At 37.1% G+C, this 21,540-nt stretch overlaps 2 protein-coding genes and 1 pseudogene across 3 annotated transcripts in view; 2 read left to right on the forward strand and 1 right to left on the reverse strand.

Moving 5' to 3' along the window:
• The window catches only part of LOC114889190 (zinc finger protein 790), a 33,015-nt gene extending 28,857 nt beyond the window's left edge, over nucleotides 1-4,158 (forward strand). For both annotated transcript variants that reach the window (XM_029212218.1, XM_029212228.1), the window contains exon 5: nucleotides 885-4,158. In XM_029212218.1, coding sequence (XP_029068051.1) covers nucleotides 885-2,554 — 1,670 coding nt within the window. In that variant the 3' untranslated portion in view covers nucleotides 2,555-4,158. The remainder of the gene's footprint in view (nucleotides 1-884) is intronic.
• The window catches only part of LOC114889162 (zinc finger protein 345), an 88,481-nt gene that overhangs the window by 49,899 nt on the left and 17,042 nt on the right, over nucleotides 1-21,540 (reverse strand). The gene's annotated exons all lie outside the window — the stretch shown is intronic.
• Nucleotides 2,732-15,776, forward strand: LOC114885087 (annotated as a pseudogene).

The following is a 21,540-nucleotide window of genomic DNA, read 5'->3' on the forward strand; positions in this document are numbered from 1 at the left end:
CTAGTTGTGGCGAGCAGGGACTACCCTTTGTTGTGGTGCGTGGGCTTCTCATTGCAGTGGTTTCTCTTGTGGAGCACGGGCTCTAGCCTCATGAGCTTCAGTAGTTGTGGCATGTGGGCTTAGTAGTTGTGGCACATGGGCTTAATTGCACCACAGCATGTGGGATCTTCCCGGAACAGGGCTCAAACCCATGTCCCCTGCATTGGCAGGTGGATTCTTAACCACTGCACCACCAGGGAAGTCCCTGAGCAAAACTTTATATATTTAATCACCTGCCTCAGCTTTTTTAGTTCGTTAAAATTTCTGTTTATTTCTTGCCCTTTTTTCATATTGCCCAGAATTTGTTAAGCCATTCACATTTCATATGCTCTATTTATTTTATTTTATTTTATTTATGTTTTGTGGCTGTGTTGGGGCTTTGTTGCTGCGCATGGGCTTTCTGTAGTTGTGGCAAGCGGGGGCTGCTCTTTGTTGTGGTGCACGGCTTCTTATTGTGGTGGCTTCTCTTGTTGCAGAGCATGGGCTTTAGGCTCATGGGCTTCAGTAGTTGCAGCACTTGGGCTCAGTAGTTGCAGCATGCGGGCCCTAGAGCGCATGGGCTTCAGTAGTTATGGCACGTGGGCTCAGTAGTTTTGGCTCGTGGGCTCTAGAGCACAGGCTGAGTAGTTGTGGTGCATGGGCTTAGTTGCTCCTCGGCATGTGGGATCTTCCCCAACCAGGGATCAAACCCATGTCCCCTGCATTGGCAGGTTGATTCTTAACCACTGTGCCACCAGGGAACTCCCTGCTCTATTTATTTTAGGATTTATTTCTTATATCTACCTTGGAAATTTTAGTTCTTTTTGAACAGTAAAACAGTATGAATTTGTTTTCTTATTTTTCAGACATGCAATCCAGGTGTAAGACCAAGACATCACCAAAAAATGACATTTTTGACAGAGGATTGCCTCAGTGGGAAATAATGGAAATTTGTAAAAAACATAACCTTGAATGTTTATGTTTTAAAGGTGATTGGGAAAGCAAAGGTCAGTTTGAAACACAACAGGAAAACCAGGAAGAATGTTTTAAGCGGATTATACTCACCTGTGAAAAAATGCCCACATTTAACCAGCACACAACTTTTAATCTACTTCAGAGACTTAATACAGTAAAGAAACTGAATGAATTTAAAGGGTGTAGGAAAGCATTTTGTTCTGACGCAGACTGTATTCAACATCAGTTAATTCACACTGGTGGAAAATTTTGTGACGATAAGGAATGTGAGAAGACCTTTTTTCCTGATTCAGAACTTACTCAATATCAGACAGTTTACACTGCTAAGAAAACATATGAATGTAAAGAATGTGGGAAGGCTTTTAGTTTGCGTTCAAGTCTTACTGGTCATAGGAGAATTCATACTGGTGAAAAACCTTTTAAATGTAAGGAATGTGGGAAGGCCTTTAGATTTCATTCACAACTTAGTGTCCATAAGCGTATTCATACTGGTGAGAAATCTTACGAATGTAAGGAATGTGGCAAGGCTTTTAGTTGTGGCTCAGACCTTACTCGACATCAGAGAATTCATACTGGTGAAAAACCCTATGAATGTAATGACTGTAGGAAGGCCTTTAGTCAGCGATCACATCTTACTAAACATCAGAGAATTCACACTGGTGAAAAACCTTATGAATGTAAGGAGTGTGGGAAAACTTTTACTCGTGGCTCACACCTAACTCAGCATCAGAGAATTCATACTGGTGAGAAATCTCATGAATGTAAAGAATGTGGAAAAGCCTTTATTCGTGGTTCAAATCTTGCTCGACATCAGAACGTTCATGTTGGTAAGAAACCCTATGAATGTGAGAAATGTGGGAAAGCCTATGTCTGGAGTTCACACCTTGCTCGACACCAGCGAATTCATACTGGTAAGAAACCTTTTGAATGTAAGCAATGTGGGAAGACTTTTATATGGGCCTCATACCTTGCTCAACATGAGAAAATTCATAATGAGAGAAAACCGTATGGATGTAAGGAATGTGGAAAGACCTTTATTCATGGTTCAGAGTTTAATCGACATCAGAAAATTCATACTGGTGAGAGAAACTATGAATGTAAGGAATGTGGAAAGACCTTTTTTCGTGGTTCAGAACTTAATCGACATCAGAAAATCCATACTGGAAAGAGATCATATGAATGTGAAGAGTGTGGAAAAGCCTTTCTCTGGGGTTCACAACTTACACGACATCAGAGAATACATACTGGTGAGGAACCTTACGTATGTAAAGAATGTGGGAAATCTTTTATCTGGGGTTCACAACTAACACGACATAGGAAAATTCATACTGATGCAGAACCCTATAAATGTAAGGAAAGTGGCCAGATCTTTAGTCACCATTCTTATTTTGCTGAACAGAAAATTCACAGTGGTGAGAATCTTTATCAATGGAAATATTATGGGAACACCATTAGTCATGACTCATACTTTGCTCAACACCAGAGTATTTACACTTTTGAGAAATCCTATGAATGTAAAGATTTTGAGAGGGCATTTTCTCCAGGCTCTCACTTTATTTGACTCTTGTGAAATCTTGTGATATAAAAATGTAGGAAAAGTCTTTATTCATGACTTGTTAATTGATCTCAGTTAATTCCTTCTTTTGAGAAAGCCCATAGTGTAAATAATATTGGAAGACCTTTTGACAGAGCACGAAACACACTCAACAGCAAAGAATTCCTAATGCAATCTATATTAATGGAGGAAAGCTTTACTGATTGGTTATCAATTATAGAATATCGGGTAAAGTCCTACAAGTAAGATGATAGTGTGAATCCCTTCTGAATCATTCTGAAAAGATTCTCCACGTCATTAATATTGTGCTGCATAGAACTGAAGTCTAACTCATCTAGGGAAACTTTCCATCATTACTTAAGTCTTGTTGCACTTCCACAAAATCACACCAAAGGTGAATTTGTGTTTTGTAATTAATCTGGAAAAGCCTTAAGCTGTGTCATACAATTTATTTGGTATGTCTTAGTTTCAGTACCTCTTACCTCCTAATTTTTTGGAAAGTAACTTAATTCTGTGTTTGCTTACTTATCAGATTGTAAGGGTTAAATGAGTTTGAGAATTTAAATGATTTAATGACCATCATTAATAATAGTATTAGACCATTTCTATGAGAGGAAGACCTTAAGAGATTATAGACAAATATGCCATCTGTATGTATGTCTTACTGAACAGCAGAATGTTAATTCTGAAGGAAAACTGGTAAAATCGAATGAAGCAAAGAAAGCTTTGATTCAGTATTAATTTCATTTGCTACATAAAAAACTCATACTATAAAGAAAGCCTTATGGTTTTCATGAAAGTGGGGTTGTTGAGTGCTCAGCATTTTTTAAGGCATTTGGAAGGGATTTGTTTCTAACAAATTTCTAAAGCCAAATGGCATAATCCATTTTATCACCACAATTAAATTTTGGAAATTAGAAAATAGCCAAATGAATTCTGACCTCTTGGAAGTTTAGTGCTACATATATAAACAATTCTCAGATTAATGAGTAAATCAAAAGTGAAATTACAGGCAATTTGGATGTGAATGATAATGAGACTCCTATAAATCAGATCCTATGAATGTGGCCATAGCACTTCTCAATGGAAATTGCTCTGTGTATAAAACCAAGAAGATTGAAGGCAGTTTATTTCTTGTCACCACTGTATCTCCAGCTTTTAGAACAGTGCCTGTCATATTATGGGGTCCACATATTTATCAAGTTAAATAATGATTACTCAAACAAGCTAGAATAAGAGCAAATGCCTCCAAGTGAACTGATGGAAAGGTTTAATGAAAATAATGCAAAAATCATGGAATAAAGTACAATACTGAAGGATTTTTGTTTTAAATCAAAATGTTTCTTTGAAGAAAACTATTATTTACTAGACTTTGACAATGCCTCCACATTATAAGAAAGGAGAAATGTGATACAACCATATGTTTAGATGAATTTTTAAAGGTCATGTAAATATATATAAACTATTAGATACAAATTTTTAAATATAGAAAGTAAAGTTTATTTTCTAGGAAAACATTATCTTAAATGATTAAAATTTGAGAGTAAATAAAAAGGGCTAATTGGAAGAAAACTTTAAAAAAAAAAAACAGAGGATCAGATAATTGTATAGGGTACCCCCTGAAGGAACAGAAAATCCTATGGAAAAATTGTTCACTCATGCTAAAAGACTAAATAACATAATTCTGATAATAAAATTAAATGTAGCCCTTGAACAACATATTCCAGAATAATTTCATTCATGAACTTACATGAAAAAAAATATGAGAGTCAAATGATACTTACTCAGAATGTTTAACCTCTGATCTGGATGGGTGGTAATTCTACAGTTTAAACAACAGCAAAATATGATGAAAATGTAATCTTCTCAGTTTAGTACTTAATAAGTTTATTCTATGTGCATTTTCTTCGTACCTTTTAGTATTACATGAATTAAGGAATAGTGAATATATGTACGTATATTTAGCGTGTTTATAATTCAGTTATTTAACAGTAGTTAAACAGTATTGGGGGGCTTCCCTGGTGGTGCAGTGGTTAAGAATCCGCCTGCCAATGCAGGGGGCACAGGTTCGAGCCCTGGTCCAGGAAGATCCCACATGCCGCGAAGCACCTAAGCCCATGCACTGCAACTACTGAGCCTGCGCCCTAGAGCCCGCGAGCCACAACTACTGAAGCCTGCAAGCCTCGAGCCCATGCTCTGCAACAAGAGAAGCCACCGCAGTGAGAAGTCCACACACTGGAATGAAGAGCAGCCCCCGCTCGACGCAACTAGAGGAAGCCCGTGCACAGCAACGAAGACCCAACACAGCCAAAAATAAATAAATAAATTTATTTTAGAAAAGAAACAGTATTAGGGAACAGTACTTCCATCCGAATTATTGTCTTCTATGGAATTTCACAACTCATGGGGAAAATGAAAATTTTTTTTATATTGCTTTATTATTAATAAAAAAGCTATTTCATTCATGCTGACTAAACTTTTTTTAAGGTGACCAGTACACTGAGAAAAATAACATTTAGAACTTTCTGGACATCCATATAAAGATAAGTATGAGACATTCTGTTTTCCTTTGGCCCGGACTGCCTTGTTGAGTGTATTATCTACTGCTCCTGTCTCCTTCATGGTGAATTTCTGGATCTCCTTGAATGCCTGAGGTACATGCTACTTGAGCTCCACTCCACTAATATGTTTGTGAATATTGATGATGTCTTCTCTAGCCTATCTTATAGATGAAAGAAAGCCCTTAGTTTTTCCCTAACCACCTTTCTTCTCAGGAGCCATTTTACTACAACCATGTTGGAAAAGAACTTGTTATAATTAGTCTTAGTGCATCTGGATAAAATGTAGGGGATAGAAGTAGATTAATTCCGGGCAGTATAAAGCAGGGTAAATTCCCAGCAAATCCAGAGATCTAAATATCAAAAAGGGGGGAGAAAAGAGAAACTTACAAGTACTATGAGAAAACATGAGTGGATTCCTTTATAACCTTGGAATTGAGATATCAATAACTATGAATCAAAAATCCAGTAGAAATAAGGAGGAAGAAGTCAGTTTTCTGTAGGACTAAAGCAGTATTCACAAAGATACAGGAAAATTACAAACTGGAGATATTTGCAACTATATCACAAACTAATAACCATAAAGAGCCTAAAAGTTGAGATGAGAATATAAGTAACACTACATTGAGATACCACTTCATACCGATCAGATGGACAGAAATCCAACAAGGTATTAAAATATTCTATTGGCAAGACTGGAAAAACAAGGACTCTCACACTGCTGCTGAAAATGTAAAACAGTACAACTCCTATATGAGGGAATTGAGCATTGCCCATGTGTAATCTCTGCATATCCCATAAGACCCAGACCCTTGCTTCTATCCTAAAGATACATTGGTAAAATTATAAAGTGTGGTATGCACAAAAATTTTAAAAATACTATATATAAGTGCAGCAGACTGGAAACAATCCAGATGCCCAGCATAAACTGGTTTAATTAGCGTATTTATGTAACAGTGGAATATCGTGCAGCTGTATACTTCTATAGAGTGATCTTCATGATAGGTTAAATGAAAAAATAGGTAAGTGGAAAATAATATGTATATTATGCTAACATTTGTGAAAGGAATAGAGGAATACTATATATACCTATACTTTCAAAAAGAAATAAAGTGAAACAACAGTTGGGAGAGAGCAAGGATGGAAGGTAGTTATCTTTGGTTGAACCGTGTTTTATATTTTTACTTTGGATCCATGGAGATACTTTACGTATTGACTTTTATTTTTAAAAAGAAGGCAAAGGGGAAATAGCAATCCTAATATCAAAACCAGTGAATTTGATTCACCATCAGCTTATTACATAACAATGTAAAGAAGAATAATTTCAAATGATGTTAAAATATTTTGACATAGTAGTAGGAGAGCTATATCTCAAGGACAAAGAAATACAATGAAATCTGTGCTTGCTTTACTAGCCTTTTGTTAAAGGTAATATTGATATTATTGTAGGTGAGTCCAAAATTAAGTACATAACTTAATTTCATGAGGATTCAATTTTTGCAAAATAAAAAATAAAGAAGTAAAATGCCTGTAGTCTTTCATGTGAATTTGAAGTGTGCATTTCCTACCTCTCCAATGAAGGAGTCTAAAAACATTAGTGACATGGAAGCAGTGAGCACCATGTTTTCATGTATACAATCTGTGGTTCCTAAATTCTGTTTTCTATAAAAGGAAGCAAGGGCTCCTTGGAGAAATGGCATATGAACAGGTCAAGGGTAGGAGATGTATATATGATTATTCTGACATATCTTTTATGCCTAAAAGCAAGAAAGCTGTCAAAGACTGTAGAATCATGTCAACCTGAAGGAACTGACCAAAGGTAGGATAATCTGAACACATAAAAGCTATTGCAGTGGACTGAAACAGTGATTGTAGGTAAAGCTTCAAAATTCAAAATGAAAATTTTGATAGAACCTTTTATGGAGCTTGCCAGAGTACCGGCTTATTCTGAAAATTTGATAAGTAAAGGAATAAAAGTAAGCATTTATTTTTACACACGCACACACGTACACACTACAAATCAGTGAAGAAAGAATATAGAGCTACTATAGTTCTCCTTTTTCAAGTCTTGAGACTATAATCGATATTTAATATTTCCTTCAGATACTTATTTCATGTTCCCTTTGCTAACAGCATCGCAGATTATGTCCCCTCCATCCCTTTTTTTGTCCATGATTTTATTATAAAATTTTCAAACATACAGAAAAGCTGAAAGAATATTACAGTAGACAGCATATGCCCACTGCCTGGACTCTACCATTAACATTTTATTGTACTTTCAGCTGGGAGTTATTGTTGGGTTGACAACTTTGTTCCTGAAGGGTCTGAGCTATTCATCCTCTCTCTTTGGAGTTGCTATTGTAATCCATTAATTTTTACCAGTGAACATGGAAGTACTAGAAACACCACAGAGTTTTTCTCTGGGTTCCAAACATACTTTTTCCTGCCTCCTTTTTGATAATCAAGATGATTTTCTGTGGATGTCATTCTTTGACATCTTTCCCTTGCCTTTTTGTCACTGTTATAAGAGCCTCAAATGGCAAAATGGCAGATTCAGTTATAAGGTCATTGGAGTCATTCTGTCCCCTAGCAGAAGGTTCCTTTGGAACTAAGAATTCAGAAATAGCAAAGCCCAAAATAGGAATGGAAAGCAAAAATATTAGTGGTTGGGTATGAACACTAGTTACTGGGCCTGCTGAGATGTAATAATGAAAGGACCTGCTCCATTCTTTGTTTCCTAGACCTATCTATTCTGGTTTTTTGAGAAACAGCAACATCCTGAACAGTACTCCAACATAAACAAGGGTTTTTTCCTGCCAGATGGCACAATAATTACGTTTACAATTATTCTGCCATTCTATTACGACAGACTACTTTGGGTTGATGGGATCCATGGTAAGACACGTAAATCTCATTGTTATGTCACCACTACCTTATTTATTTTGCTTTAAAATTATGTATTCATTTAGAACCACTGTTACATGGGATTATGATGGTGAATAATACATTCAGTAAGTCCCTCAATGGTGGATAGTAATAGAAAATCCTTAATTAATCACCTGTTTCTCCCCCATCCCATATGGCTATCATGTCCCCCTCCATTATGAAAGTGTTCCAGTGTAGTCAGTATATCACCAAAAGGGTGACTGCCCTTTTCTAGAGAAAAGTGACATCAGGCTTCTGTTTAAACTTGCAGGTTGGGCACTCAGCAGTGGCAATATCCAGATTAGTCTTGTTGAAAGGAAGTCAATGTTCCTATGTATAACCTCCATCCCTGCCATTCATTACAACTGAGAGAATGGTAGTGGAGCTGGGTAAAGAGGTTGACTGACATTCTGTCTACTTCTCTGGAGTCTTCTCTAAAATGGATGCACTTTGGTGAGCATTCACATAGCACACAGATATCTTCATACTCTGCTCATGAAGAAATATAAAGCTGCAGAAGTCTATGGCTCGGCCAACGTAACATGCTTAACTTTTCTTCCTTAGTCAACGGATCATGTTGCCCATGGGGCTATAGATGTTATCTGTGGGAGAAGTAGCAATGAGAATAGATGCCATATGGGAGTCTGGGCCAATTACTTGTGAAACTGTATCTTCAAAAATTAATGATGGACCTCTGCACGCATCCCAGATGTCTTGAAAGAACAAATAATGCCAACTTCATGGTGAAAAATTCGACACGTATGGTCATGTATTGTCCTCTGGTTAGCCAGGCAGTATCTCTTAGGGTAAAATTAGGCATCTGGAAGAGGTCTTGTGTTTGCTTCAAAATTCTAGGGTTCTTTTCTTGGTTCTCCTATTAAGGAAAGAAAGAAAATTAAAATTTTAAAGTACACATTTACAATAGCATTAAAAATAATTGGGGCTTCCCTGGTGGCGCAGTGGTTGAAAGTCCGCCTGCCGATGCAAGGGACACGGGTTCGTGCTCCAGTCTGGAAAGATCCCACGTGCCTCGGAGCGGCTGGGGCCGTGAGCCATGACCGCTGAGCCTGCGCATCCGGAGCCTGTGCTCCGCAACGGGAGAGGCCACAACAGTGAGAGGCCTGCGTACCGCAAAGCAAACAAACAAACAAAAAATAACTGATAGGAATAAGTATAACAAAAGACCTCTACAGAAAACAATGAAAGCATATTAAGAGAACATTTCAAAGACTTGGATAAATTGAGCTCTTTACCCCAGTAATATGTTAAAGAATCAATGTTGTAAAGTTGCCTGTTCTCAAAATTGACCTAGAGATTTAAGCAAATCCAATTTAAAAAATGACAACAGGAATTTTTCAAAACTTAACCAGTTGATTTTAAAATTTATATGGGAATGCAAAGGGTCATGAATAAGAAAGACACTATTAAAGAATAAGAACAACAGGGAAGGACATTCTATCATATATTAAGAAATAAATGTATAGATAGTAATACAGTATGGTATCATGCATATGGATATATAGACCAATGGAACCAAACAAGGATGTCAGAAATAGATCCATTCTTATAGGACCACTTAATTAGTTATAAAGGTGGCAATACAGAGCTCTGGGGAATGAACACCTCTTCAATAACTTGTTCTAGAACAATTGAGTATCCATATAAGAATGCAATCAAGCAGTCATGGAATAATACATGGAAATGAATTCCAGATGGACTGATGATTTAAAAGCAAAAGACAAAACTTTTAGAACACAACATCTGAGAATGTTTCATAACAACAGAGTACAGTATATTTCCTAAACAAAACATTTTAAATTTAACCAGAAAGGAAAAGTCTGATGTGTTCACATTAATTTTATTAATCCTGTTAATCAACAGTCACCATTAAAAGACTGAACAGTTGACTGCTTCTGACCAAGATGGAAAAATTGGCCAGATTTACTTGAACAGCTGAAATAACTAAAAGGGTGAACAAGATAGGTGAAACAATGGTTTTCAAGACATTGAACATTTTAAAATATTCAATTCCAATGAAGGATGATGATCCCTGAGGGAAGAAATGAGATGACCCCTATGATTGCACAGTTTATAGCTGGGAGGGGTAACCAAGGTGGAGCCCAGTGATCTCTTAGTGTTGAAATGGGATGAGGAGTCCAATGAAGCCAATGTCGTCGGAATTTACAGGGCAGAACATCAAAAAGGTGAGAATTACACAAAGATTTCCAGAGATCTGCAGAGAATTTCCCTTAAGTACTCATCAATACATTTATGTGAAAAAACTACCTTAAGCCAGGGAAAAATCACCACCTGAAAGAATTGGAGGGAACTTACACAGAGCTCATAGAGGTGTAGGAATAATTCCTGCTCTCAGAAGCCAAAGTGGAAAACCTGAGACTTCACATAGCATCAAGTAGAGTACTCAGAGGATTTTACTTCAATTTTGGGGAAATTTTGCCATAGACTAAGCCCTACTCTGAGGCCACCTGAGAAAGCTTAAAAGTATACCTCAAAAGGATCAAACTTTCCAAATAATGGCATCTCAAACAAAGATAGAAAATATTTATAGGTATACAAAAATATGCAGCACCTAACAGGGCAAAATTTATGTCTGGTATCCAGTAAAAAAGTATTAGGCATCCAACATCCATTAATGAGAAGAACTCAGCTAAGAGGAAAAGAAGGAATTCCCTTGAGCAATAAAGAGTATCTGAAAAGCCAACAGCTAACATCATACTTAATGGTGAAAGACCTACTACCAGGAACAACAGAAAGATGTCTGGTCTCAACACTTATACTAAGCATTGTATTAGAGGCTCTGGCCAGTGCAGGGGGAGGGGGGAAGTATCCAGATTGAAGGGGAAGAAATAAAACTACATTAACATGTGAATGTCTATATGAAAAAAATCTGATGGCATCTACAAAAAAAGCTACTAGAACTAATAAGTGAGTTTAGTGAGGTTGCAGGATAAGGATTAGTATACATAAATTATTTTCTATGTACTAGCAGTGAACACTCTGAAGCTTGAATTTTTAAAATGGCACTTAGAACACCTTCAAGAAACTTAGATACTTAGTGACAACTCTAGAAAAAGTAAGGTATATACCATGAAAATTAAAGAACACTGCTGAGAGAACTTAAAGAAGACCTAAATAAGTGGGGGGAGAGAGAGACTATGTTCAGAAATTGGAAGACTTCATACTATTAAGGTGTCAGTTCTTTCCAAATTGACTTGTAGATGAAATGGAATTCTAACCAGAATATCAGGAAGCTTTCAGCTTTGTGTGTGTGTGTGTGTGTGTGTGGAAACTGATTCTAAAATACACGTGAACATGCAAAGGACATGAAACAGGCAAAACAACTTTGAAAAATAATAACAAAGTTGAAGGACATGGACTACCTGACTTTGAGACTTATTATAAAGCTAAACTAATTCAATATTGTGTGTTATTGTAATCAAGATAGACAAATAGGTCAATGGAACAGAAAAGAGTTCAGAAATAAACTCAAACATGTATATGGACAACTGATTTGTGGCAAAGGTGCAAAGGTGGATTAATGGATAAAGGTCTTTTCAACAAATAGCGCTAGAAGAAATGAATATGCATAGGCAAAAAAAGAGCTTTGGTTTATACCTCACACCATATTAAACATAACTAAAATTTATCATAGATATAAAATGTAAAACCTAAAACCATAAAACTTATAGAACTTTGGGTTAGGCAAAAATTTCTTGGGCATTATACTGAAATTTAAAGAACAATATGATAATAATTCATGAAAATTGAAAATTTCTGTTCTTCAACAGACACTGTTAAGAAAACGAAAAGGTTAGCCACCAACTGGGAAAAATATTTTCCAGTCATACTTGATAAAGGATTTTAATATGAAAAGAATTTTCAAAACCCAATAATATACTCCAGTTTAAAAATGAGCAAAAGATTTGAACAAATATATAACCAAAGAACATATACAGATGTCAAATAAATGCATCTAAAGATATTCAACGTCATTAGTCATTAGAGAAATGCAAATTAAAACAGATAAGTAAATATTATGCCACCTATTAGAATAGTTAGCATTTAAAAAGCTGAATATACCACATGTTGCAAAGGATGAGGAAAAACTGAATCTCATACATTGCTAATGGGAATTTAAACAATACAAACACTTTGGAAAACATTTTGACAGTTTTAATTAAAAAGTCAAACACACAAAAATAGGAACCAGAGTCTCATAACTTAATACTTCAAATGTCAAGGAAACAATTTTAAAAAATCTTCTTATACTGAGAACCAGAAAAATCTAAATGTGAATGGGAACAAACAACAGATGTAATTGTCTGATCATGAGTTAAAGCTGCTGTCATAAAAATGCAACAAGCATTTGAAAACACTCTTGAATCAAATGAGAGAGAAAGATTGAGAGGGAATATCAGGAAAGAAAGAAAAGATACAAGAAAGAACCAAATATAAATATTAGAACTGAAAAATACAATAACTAAATTTTTAAAATCACTGGGATGGGCACAGTAGCAGAATGGAGATGACAAAGAAAGTAATCAATTAACTTGAAGATACATCAAAAGAAATTATCCATTCTGAACAACAGAGAGAAAATGGATAAAAAAAAAAAGTGGAAGCTCTTAGACCTTAGGGACAACAATGAAAGATCTAACATTTGTATCAGAATCCCAGAAGGAGAGGAGAAAAAGCGGAGCTGAAAATATATTTGAAGAAAGAGGGTTTAAAAACTTCTCAAGTTTGGGACTTCCCTGGTGGCACAGTGGTTAAGAATCTACCTGCCAATGCAGGGGACACGGGTTCGAGCCCTGGTCTGGGAAGATCCCACATGCTGTGGAGCAACTAAGCCCGTGCACCACAATTACTGAGCCTGTGCTTTAGAGCCCATGAGCCACAACTACTGAGCCCATGTGCCACAACTTCTGAAGCCCGTGCACCTAGAGCCTGTGCTTCACAACAAGAGAAGCCACCGCAATGAGAAGCCTGTGCACCACAACGAAGAGTATCCCCTGCTCACCACAACTAGAGAAAGCCCGCGTGCAGCAACAAAGATGCAACATAGCCAAAAATAAATTAAAATAAATAAATTTAAAATACTTAAAAAAAACTTCTCAAATTTGACAAAAGACATAAACCTACAGATTCAAGAAGATGAGTAAATAGTATATAGGCTAAATCCAATGAAATTCACATCTAGATACACCATATTCAAATTTCTGAAAGCTAAAGACAAAAAAAAAAAATCTTGAAAGCAACCAGAGAGAAATGAAACCTATATAACAAGGTTTCTCAACTCTGTCAAATAATTATTATTGTGGGGGGCTACATTATTATTGTAGGCTATTTTGCAACATCCCTAGCCTCCATCCACTAGAAACCAGTAGCAACTCTTAGTTGTGACAGCCCAAAATGTCTCCAGGCATTGCCAAATATTCCCTTGGCTGCGAAACTGTTCTCAGTTGAGAACCATTGCTGTAGAACAACAATCATTCAAATGCCAGTGCGTTTCTCATCAGAAATCATGAAGGCCAGGGAAGTAGCCCATATTTTTTGATCTAAAAGAAAAATGATAAAAGAAAGGAAATTTCAACCCAATATTCTACAACCAGTAAAAATATCCTTCAGGAAGGAAAGTAATATATCTGACATACTCAGATGAAGGAAAATCAGACTATATCACCAGGAGATCTGCTCTAAAAAATGCATAAATAAATTTATCCAAAAAGAAAATTATAACAAGAAAACTTGGAAAATTAACAATGAAGAAAGAGCAAGAAAATGGTAAATATATGTGCACACATAATAGACTATCCTCTTTTAACATTTTTAAATCATGTTTTTCTGAAAATATTGTCTCATATGGTTCTTGAAATATGTAAAGGTGATTTTTAAGACAACTCTATTATAAAGGGGAGAGTATAAAGTAACCTAACAGTAATGTTTCTACAGTCCACTTGAACTGGTAAAAGTTGATATTAGTAGTACAATATTACTAATAATATAATATCCTATATATATATATATAATTAGAAATCACATGAAGGGATATACTCAAAAGATACAAGTCGAAAGAAAATGTTTAAGTAATCCATAGGCAAACAACACAAGGAAACCGAGGCACAAAAAAAAGGTACAAACAGAAAACAAATGATAAAATGTCAGACTTTAAATCCTAACATGTAATTAGTTACATTAAATATAAATGACCTGGGCTACCCTGGTGGTGCAGTGGTTAAGAACCCGCCTGCCAATGCAGGGGACACAGGTTCGAGCCCTGGTCTGGGAAGATCCCACATGCCACAGAGCAACTAAGCCTGTGTGCCACAACTACTGAGCCTGCGCTCTAGAGCCCATGAGCCATGACTACTGAGCCCGTGTGCCACAACTACTGAAGCCTGCGCACCTAGAGCCTGTTGTGCTCTACAACAAGAGAAGCCACCACAATGAGAAGCCCACACACCACGACAAAGAGTAGGCCCCGCTAGCCGCAACTAGAGGAAGCCTGTGCACAGCAACAAAGATGCAACGCAGCCCAAAAAATAATAATAAAATATATTTTTAAAAAGTGTTCTTCGTTGAAAACATTTCCTAAATTAATTAATTAATTAATTAAAAAATGGCCTAACCATCACTTATAATTTCACTCAGAAGTGAAATTGCTGGCTCTTTTCGTGCTTAGCGTAGCCGTGGCTCATGGTCCCAAGAAGCACCTGAAGTGCATATCAGCTCCAAAGCATTGGATGCTGAGTAAACTGGTGTGTTTGCTCCTCATCCATCTACCAGTCCCCACAAGCTGAGGGAATGTCTCCCCCTAATCATTTTCCTAAGGAACAGACTTAAGTATGCCCTAACGGGAGATGAAGTAAAGAAGATATGCACACATCGTTTTATTAAGATTGATGGCAAGGTCCGCACTGATATAACCTACCCCACTGATTTTATGGATGTCATCAGCATTGACAAGACTGGAGAGAATTTTCGTCTGATCTATGACACCAAGGGTCGCTTTGCTATTCATCATATTACACCGAAGGAGGCCAAGTATAAGTTGTGCAAAGTGAGAAAGATCTTTGTGGGGACAAAAGGAATCCTCATCTGGTTCCCCATGATACACCATCTGCTACACTGATCCCCTCATCAAGGTGAATGACACCATTCAAATTGATTTGGAGACTGGCAAGATTACTGACTTTATCAAATTTGACACTGGTAACCTGTGCATGGTGACTGGAGGTGCTAACCTGGGAAGAATTGGTGTGATCACTAACCAAGAGAGACATCCTGGTTCTTTTTTTTTTTTTTTTTGGTTTTTTGGGGGTTTTTTGTTTTTTGTTTTTTTTGTGGTACACGGGCCTCTCACTCTTGTGGCCTCTCCCGTTGTGGAGCACAGGCTCCGGACGCGCAGGCTCAGCAGCCATGGCTCATGGGCCTAGCCGCTCCACGGCATGCGGGATCTTCCCAGAACGGGGCACGAACCCATGTCCCCTGCATCGGCAGGCGGACTCTCAACCACTGCGCCACCAGGGAAGCCCTCCTGGTTCTTTTGATGTAATTCATAAGAAAGACGCCAATGGCAACAGCTTTGCCACCCGGCTCTGCAAAGTTTTCGTTATTGGCAAAGGCAACAAACCATGGATCTCTCTTCCCCATGGAAAGGGTATCACCTTATCACTGCTGAGGAGAGCAACAAGAGACTGGCGGCCAAACAGAGCAGTGGATAAAATGATCTGTAGGTGACATGATTGGAAAAGTCTTTGTACTTAATTAAAGATAATACTACATTTAAAAAAAAAGTGAAATTGCTGGATCATATGGTTTTTATTCTTTTTTTACATGAGCATTTACCAGCTGTTAAGTTTCCTTCTTTATGGTGCTTTAGCTGCTTCCCAGTTTTGTTGTGTTGGGTTTACATTTTCATTTATTTCAAAGTATTTTCTCATTTTTCTTGTGATTTCTTCTTTGACCCATTGGTTTAAGACTATTGTTTAATTTCCACATATTTGTCAATTCCCCACATTTCCTTCTATTATTCATTTCTAATTATGACTGGAGAACATTCTTTGTATGATTTAGAACCTTTTAAATTTATTGAGACTTGTTTTCTAGCCTAAAATATGGTTTATCCTAGCAAAAATTGCATATATACTTGAGGAAAATGTGTATTTTGCTCTTGTTGGTTGGAGTTTTCTATACATGTCTGTTAAGTCTAGGTGGTTATGTTGTTTAAATCCTCTGTTTCCTTGATGGTCTTCTGCCCAGTTGTTTTATCCATTATTGAAAGTGAACTGTTGATATCCCCAAGTATTATTGTTAAATTATCTATTTCTCCCTTTAATTTTGCTTCATATATTTTGACATTTTGTCTTTAAGTTTATCCATATTGTTGCAGGTGTCAGAATTTCCTTCTTTTTAAAGTCAGAATAATATTACATTCTATGTATCTGCCACATTTTGTTTATTCATTCATCTAGTGCTGGACACTTGGGTTGCTGGGTTATGTGCATATATGTTTTTTTTGTTTTGTTTTGTTTTTGGCTGTGTCAGGTCTTAGTTGCAGCATGCAGGATCTTCGTTGAGGCATGGGGGCTCTTTGTTGTGGCACGTGGGCTTCTTTCTAGTTGTGGAGCACAGGCTCCAAGGCACGTGGGCTCTGTAGCTATGGCACGTGGGTTCCAGAGCCCATGGGCTCTGTAGTTTGCGGCACGCAGCCTCTCTAGTTGAGGTGCGCGAGCTTAGTAGTTGTGGCGCGTGGGCTTAGTTGCCCCGTTGCCCTGTGACGTGTGGGATCTTAGTTTCCTGACCAGGGATCGAACCCACGTCCCCTGCATTGGAAGGTGGATTCTTTACCATTGGACTACCAGGGAAGTCCCTGCATATATGCTTCTAATTGTATGTTTTCTTGATTGGATTGATGCTTTTTAATTATAGAATGTACCTCTTTGTCTCTGATCATTTTGTTTTAACGTATGCTTTATCTGGTAGTTGTATAGCCCCTCCAGTTTTGTTTTTCTGCTGTTTGCATGGTATATCTTTTTTTCTGTCCTTCAGTTCTGAAATTTTTTCTTTGAATCTTAAATGTCTCTTGTACTCAGCATATAGTTGAATCATATTTTTAAATTCTCTGCTAACCTCTACCTTTAATTGGAGTGCTTAATCTATTTACTTTTACTATACTCATGAGAAAGAACTTCCATTTTGTTACTTGTTTTCTATGTCTTACATCTTTTTTTCCCTCTATTCCTCCATTACAGCCTTCCTTTGTGTTAGACATTTTTCTATCTTGTCATTATAATTCCATTGTCATTTTTTAGTACTTTTTATTCAGCTATTTTTTGTGGGGATTGCAATAAATATCTTTATTTATAATGGTCTGTTTCAAATTAATGGCAATTTAATTAAAATTGTATCTAAAAACTTGCTTCTCTACAGTTCCATTTTCTTCTTTCTCTCGTGCTGTTATTGTCATACAAATTACATCTTTATACATAGCACGCTGATCAAAAATGTATTTGTAACTCTTGCTTTATGCAGTTGTCTTCTACATGAAATAGGAGAAAAAAAGAGTTACAAACAAAATGTACATTTATATTGTCTTTTATATTTGCCTATGTAGTTACCTTTCACTGGATATAGAATTCTTGGTTGGCACTATTTTTCCTTCAGTGCTTTTAATATATCATCACACTGCCTTCTGGTAGTTATTGTTTGTGATAAGAAAACAGCTGTTAGTCTTGCTGAGGATCCCTCGTACATGTTGAATTTCTTCTTCCTTGCTGCTTTCATGATTCTCTCTTTATGTCTTAGCTTTTGACAGTTTATGGTGTCTCTGAATCTGGATCTCTTTAATGAATGTGTAGATTTGTTTTTCACTGAATTTGGGAATTTTCAAACATTATTTCTTGAAATACTCTTTCTGCCCTGTTCTCTCTCCTCGTCTTCTTTGTAAAAATTATTATATGTTTCAGATATACATTATAATTCAACATCTCCATACACTAAAAAGTGGTCACTTCCAAAAATGTAGCTGCAATCCATCACCATACAATTGACTGCCTTCACCCGTTGGCCCACCCTCCAGCGCACTTCTCCTCTGGTAATCACCAATCTATTCTCTGTATCTGTGACTTTGTTTTTATTTTGTTTTGTTCATTTTTTGTTTTGCTTTTTGTTTTTGAGTTTCCACATATGAGTAACAATTATATGGCATTTGTCTTTTTCCTTCTGACTTATTTCACTTAGCACAATAGCCTCCGAGGTCTATCCATGTTGTCAGAAATGGCAAAATTTCATTCTTTTTTATGACTGAGTAGTATTCCTATAAATATATATACCCCATATCTTCTTTATTCATTCATCCATCAATGGAGACAGGTAATTTCTATATCTTGACTTGTATATAATGCTGCAGTAAACATAGCATGCACATATATTTTCAAGTTAATGCTTTTGTATCCTTCAGATAAATACCCAGAAGTGGAATAGCTGTATCATATGACAGTTCTATTCTTAATATTTTGAGGAACCTCTATACTGTTTCCCATAGCAGCTGCACCAATTTACAATCCCACCAGCAGTGTGCAAGAGTTGCGTTTTCTTCACATCCTTTCCAACACGTTACTTTTTGTGTTTTTGATAATAACCATTATAACAGGTGCAAGGTAAACTTTCATTACGGTTTTGATTTGCATTTCCCTAATAATTAATGATGTTGAACCTCTTTTCATGTGCCTGTGGCCATTTTTATGTCTCCTTTGGAAAAGAAGACCCCTAACAATCAGCCTGTCCAGATATTCTAGGGGAGGCTCTCCACACTCTTTCCCTCCCAAGGAAGAAGTAGACAACTGTGATTTTTGCCCACTCACTCTTCTTGAGCTGAGGATGGGGAGTTATGGTGTCTACCAAAACAAACCATTGTCTGTTTTCCCCCAGTTGGATAGATTGTGTCATACCTGTCAGACTTCTAAGACTGTTATGTAAGATGCCAGTTCTTTGGGTAGCCCCAGCAAAGTTGGAGTATTGAACACATGGATCAACTCCTTCCCCACAGTGAAGTTGAGGGCTGGGATTTCTCATCTGCTCACTTTGCTGAACAGAGGCAAGGATCTATGGTGTCTACCAGCCAAAGCCACCATCTCCATTTTCCACTGGGTGACTAGACTTTGCTGGACCTGTCGGAGCTCCATGACTGGCGAGACAGTAGCATTTTGGGGAGCTCCCTAGAGTGCAGGATGTATGAACTATCTGCTTTCTTCCCCTGTGTGAGGCTGGTAGCTAGGGGGTTTCTCACTGATCATTTGGTATTGCACCAGGGACTGAGACTTTGGCGGGAGGGTGTCCCATACCTCCCTACAAGTTTTGGTCAGTCGGGTTTTGCATTTTCTTGGTGTGCAGAAGCCTGTCAATTCGTTCCTAGATTTCTCACAAAGAGGATTTTTCCATGAATTGCAGAATCAGTGGGTTTGTTGGGGAAAAGAGGGTCCAGGACATCCTGTTCCACCATATTGCTGACATTCCATTTATTTGTATCTTTTTTTTCTTTTTCTTTTTCTTTTTTTTTTTTTTTGCGGTATGCAGGCCTCTCACTGTTGTGGCCTCTCCCGTTGCGGAGCACAGGCTCCGGACGCACAGGCTCAGCGGCCATGGCTCATGGGCCCAGCCACTACACGGCATGTGGGATCTTCCCAGACCGGGGCACGAACCCATGTCCCCTGCATCGGCAGGCGGACTCTCAGCCACTGCGCCACTAGGGAAGCCCCATTTATATGTATCTTAAACTTCTTTATATTTTCCCAAAGGTCACTGGGGATCTCTTCTTTCAGTCTTTTTCTCTCTGTGCTTCATTTTTCCTGGAATGTTTTTAAGTTCACTGATTAAGTTCACTGATTATTATCTATTGTGTTTAATCTCCCAATAAAATTTTCTTCTTAGTTTTCTTTTCTAGAAGTTCCCTCTTGTTCTCTTATATATCTTCCATTTCTGTTCTCATTATGTTTATGGTTTAAAAAGTCTTCAGTATATCGAGTATAACATCTTCTTTAATAATGTTATACTAATACCATTTTGCCTGCCATTTCAGTATGGGCCAACTGGTTGATTTTTCCTGGTCTTTTGTCACATTTTTCTACTTCATCGTATAGATACTGGACATTGTGGAATTTACATTGTTAAATGGTGGTTATTGTTATTCTTTTAAAGTGTTGAGCTTTGCTCTGCAGGCAGTTACATTACTTGCAAGTTGGCTTGATTCTTTTGAAGCTTTTAAAAAGCAGTTTAGGATAGGTCTGAAGTGTTTGCTTTACAGATAGTTTAGCTCTACTCCTAATACAAAACTCTTCTGGGCTACCTAATAAATAGTATGGGTGACCATCCCATCAGGGTCAGAATTAGAACATATCTTTGCTCTGTATCAGCTCTGGGCATTTTCCAACTAGCAGCTCCTTAATTACTCTTTGCCTGGTCTTGTAGGATCACACCCTACTTCTTTTAGGAAAGATTAAAATGTACTCTTTTGTACATTTCTGAAACTCTTCTCTGTATAGCTCCCTCCTCAACATAACTACCCTACAACTTGCAGGCATGTCAGTCTCATGATCCTCATCTTCTCAACACAGTAACAGCAGGATGCTCTATTTGGGGCCACCTTTCTCATTACCCAGAATGTGTCTCTAGGTGGAAAGTTGGTGTGATCATGTTGCTCACTTCATTTGTTTCTCTCTGTCAGGGATCAGGTCCTGTCCAAACCTGTTATTCCATCATGACTCCAAAGGAATTCCATATTTTTTGCCCCTGCTGATGTTATGGGGAATGAATACTCTCATACATTAAAGATGAGAATGTAAATTTACTTTTTCAAAATTTGGCATAATCTGTTAATATAAAAAAGTACACATAATTTGATTTAGCAGTCTAATCTGTAGGAATATAGTCTATGGAAATAAAAAACAACATGCAAAAATAAGCATATAAGGATATTTATTGCACTGGTTTGCAGCAACAAAGAAATAACCTGAAAGGAATGGATAAAGAAGATGTGGTACATATATACAGTGGAATATTACTCAGCCATAAAAAACAAAATTGTGTCATTTGCAGAGATGGGAATGGACCTAGAGACTGTAATACTGAGTGAAGTTAAGTCAGAAAAACAAATATGGTATATTAATGCATATAAGTGGAATCTAGAAAGATGGTAAAGATGATCTTATTTGCAAAGCAGAAATAGAGACACAGACGTAGAGAACAAATGTATGGATACCAAGGGGGAAGTGCAGGTGGGATGAATTGGGAGATTGGGATTGATATATATACACTACTATGTATAAAATAGATAACTAATGAGAACCTATTGTATAGCACAGGGAATACTACTCGGTGCTCTGTGGTGAACTAGAAATGGGAAGGAAATCCAAAAAAGAGGGGATGTATGTATATGCATGGCTGATTCACTTTGCTGTATAGCAGAAACTGACACAGCAGTGTAAAGCA

This window comes from Monodon monoceros, unplaced genomic scaffold, assembly GCF_005190385.1.
Source record: "Monodon monoceros isolate NGI ecotype Baffin Bay Population unplaced genomic scaffold, NGI_Narwhal_1 Super_Scaffold_10, whole genome shotgun sequence".
Classification (NCBI taxonomy): Eukaryota; Metazoa; Chordata; class Mammalia; order Artiodactyla; family Monodontidae; genus Monodon; species Monodon monoceros.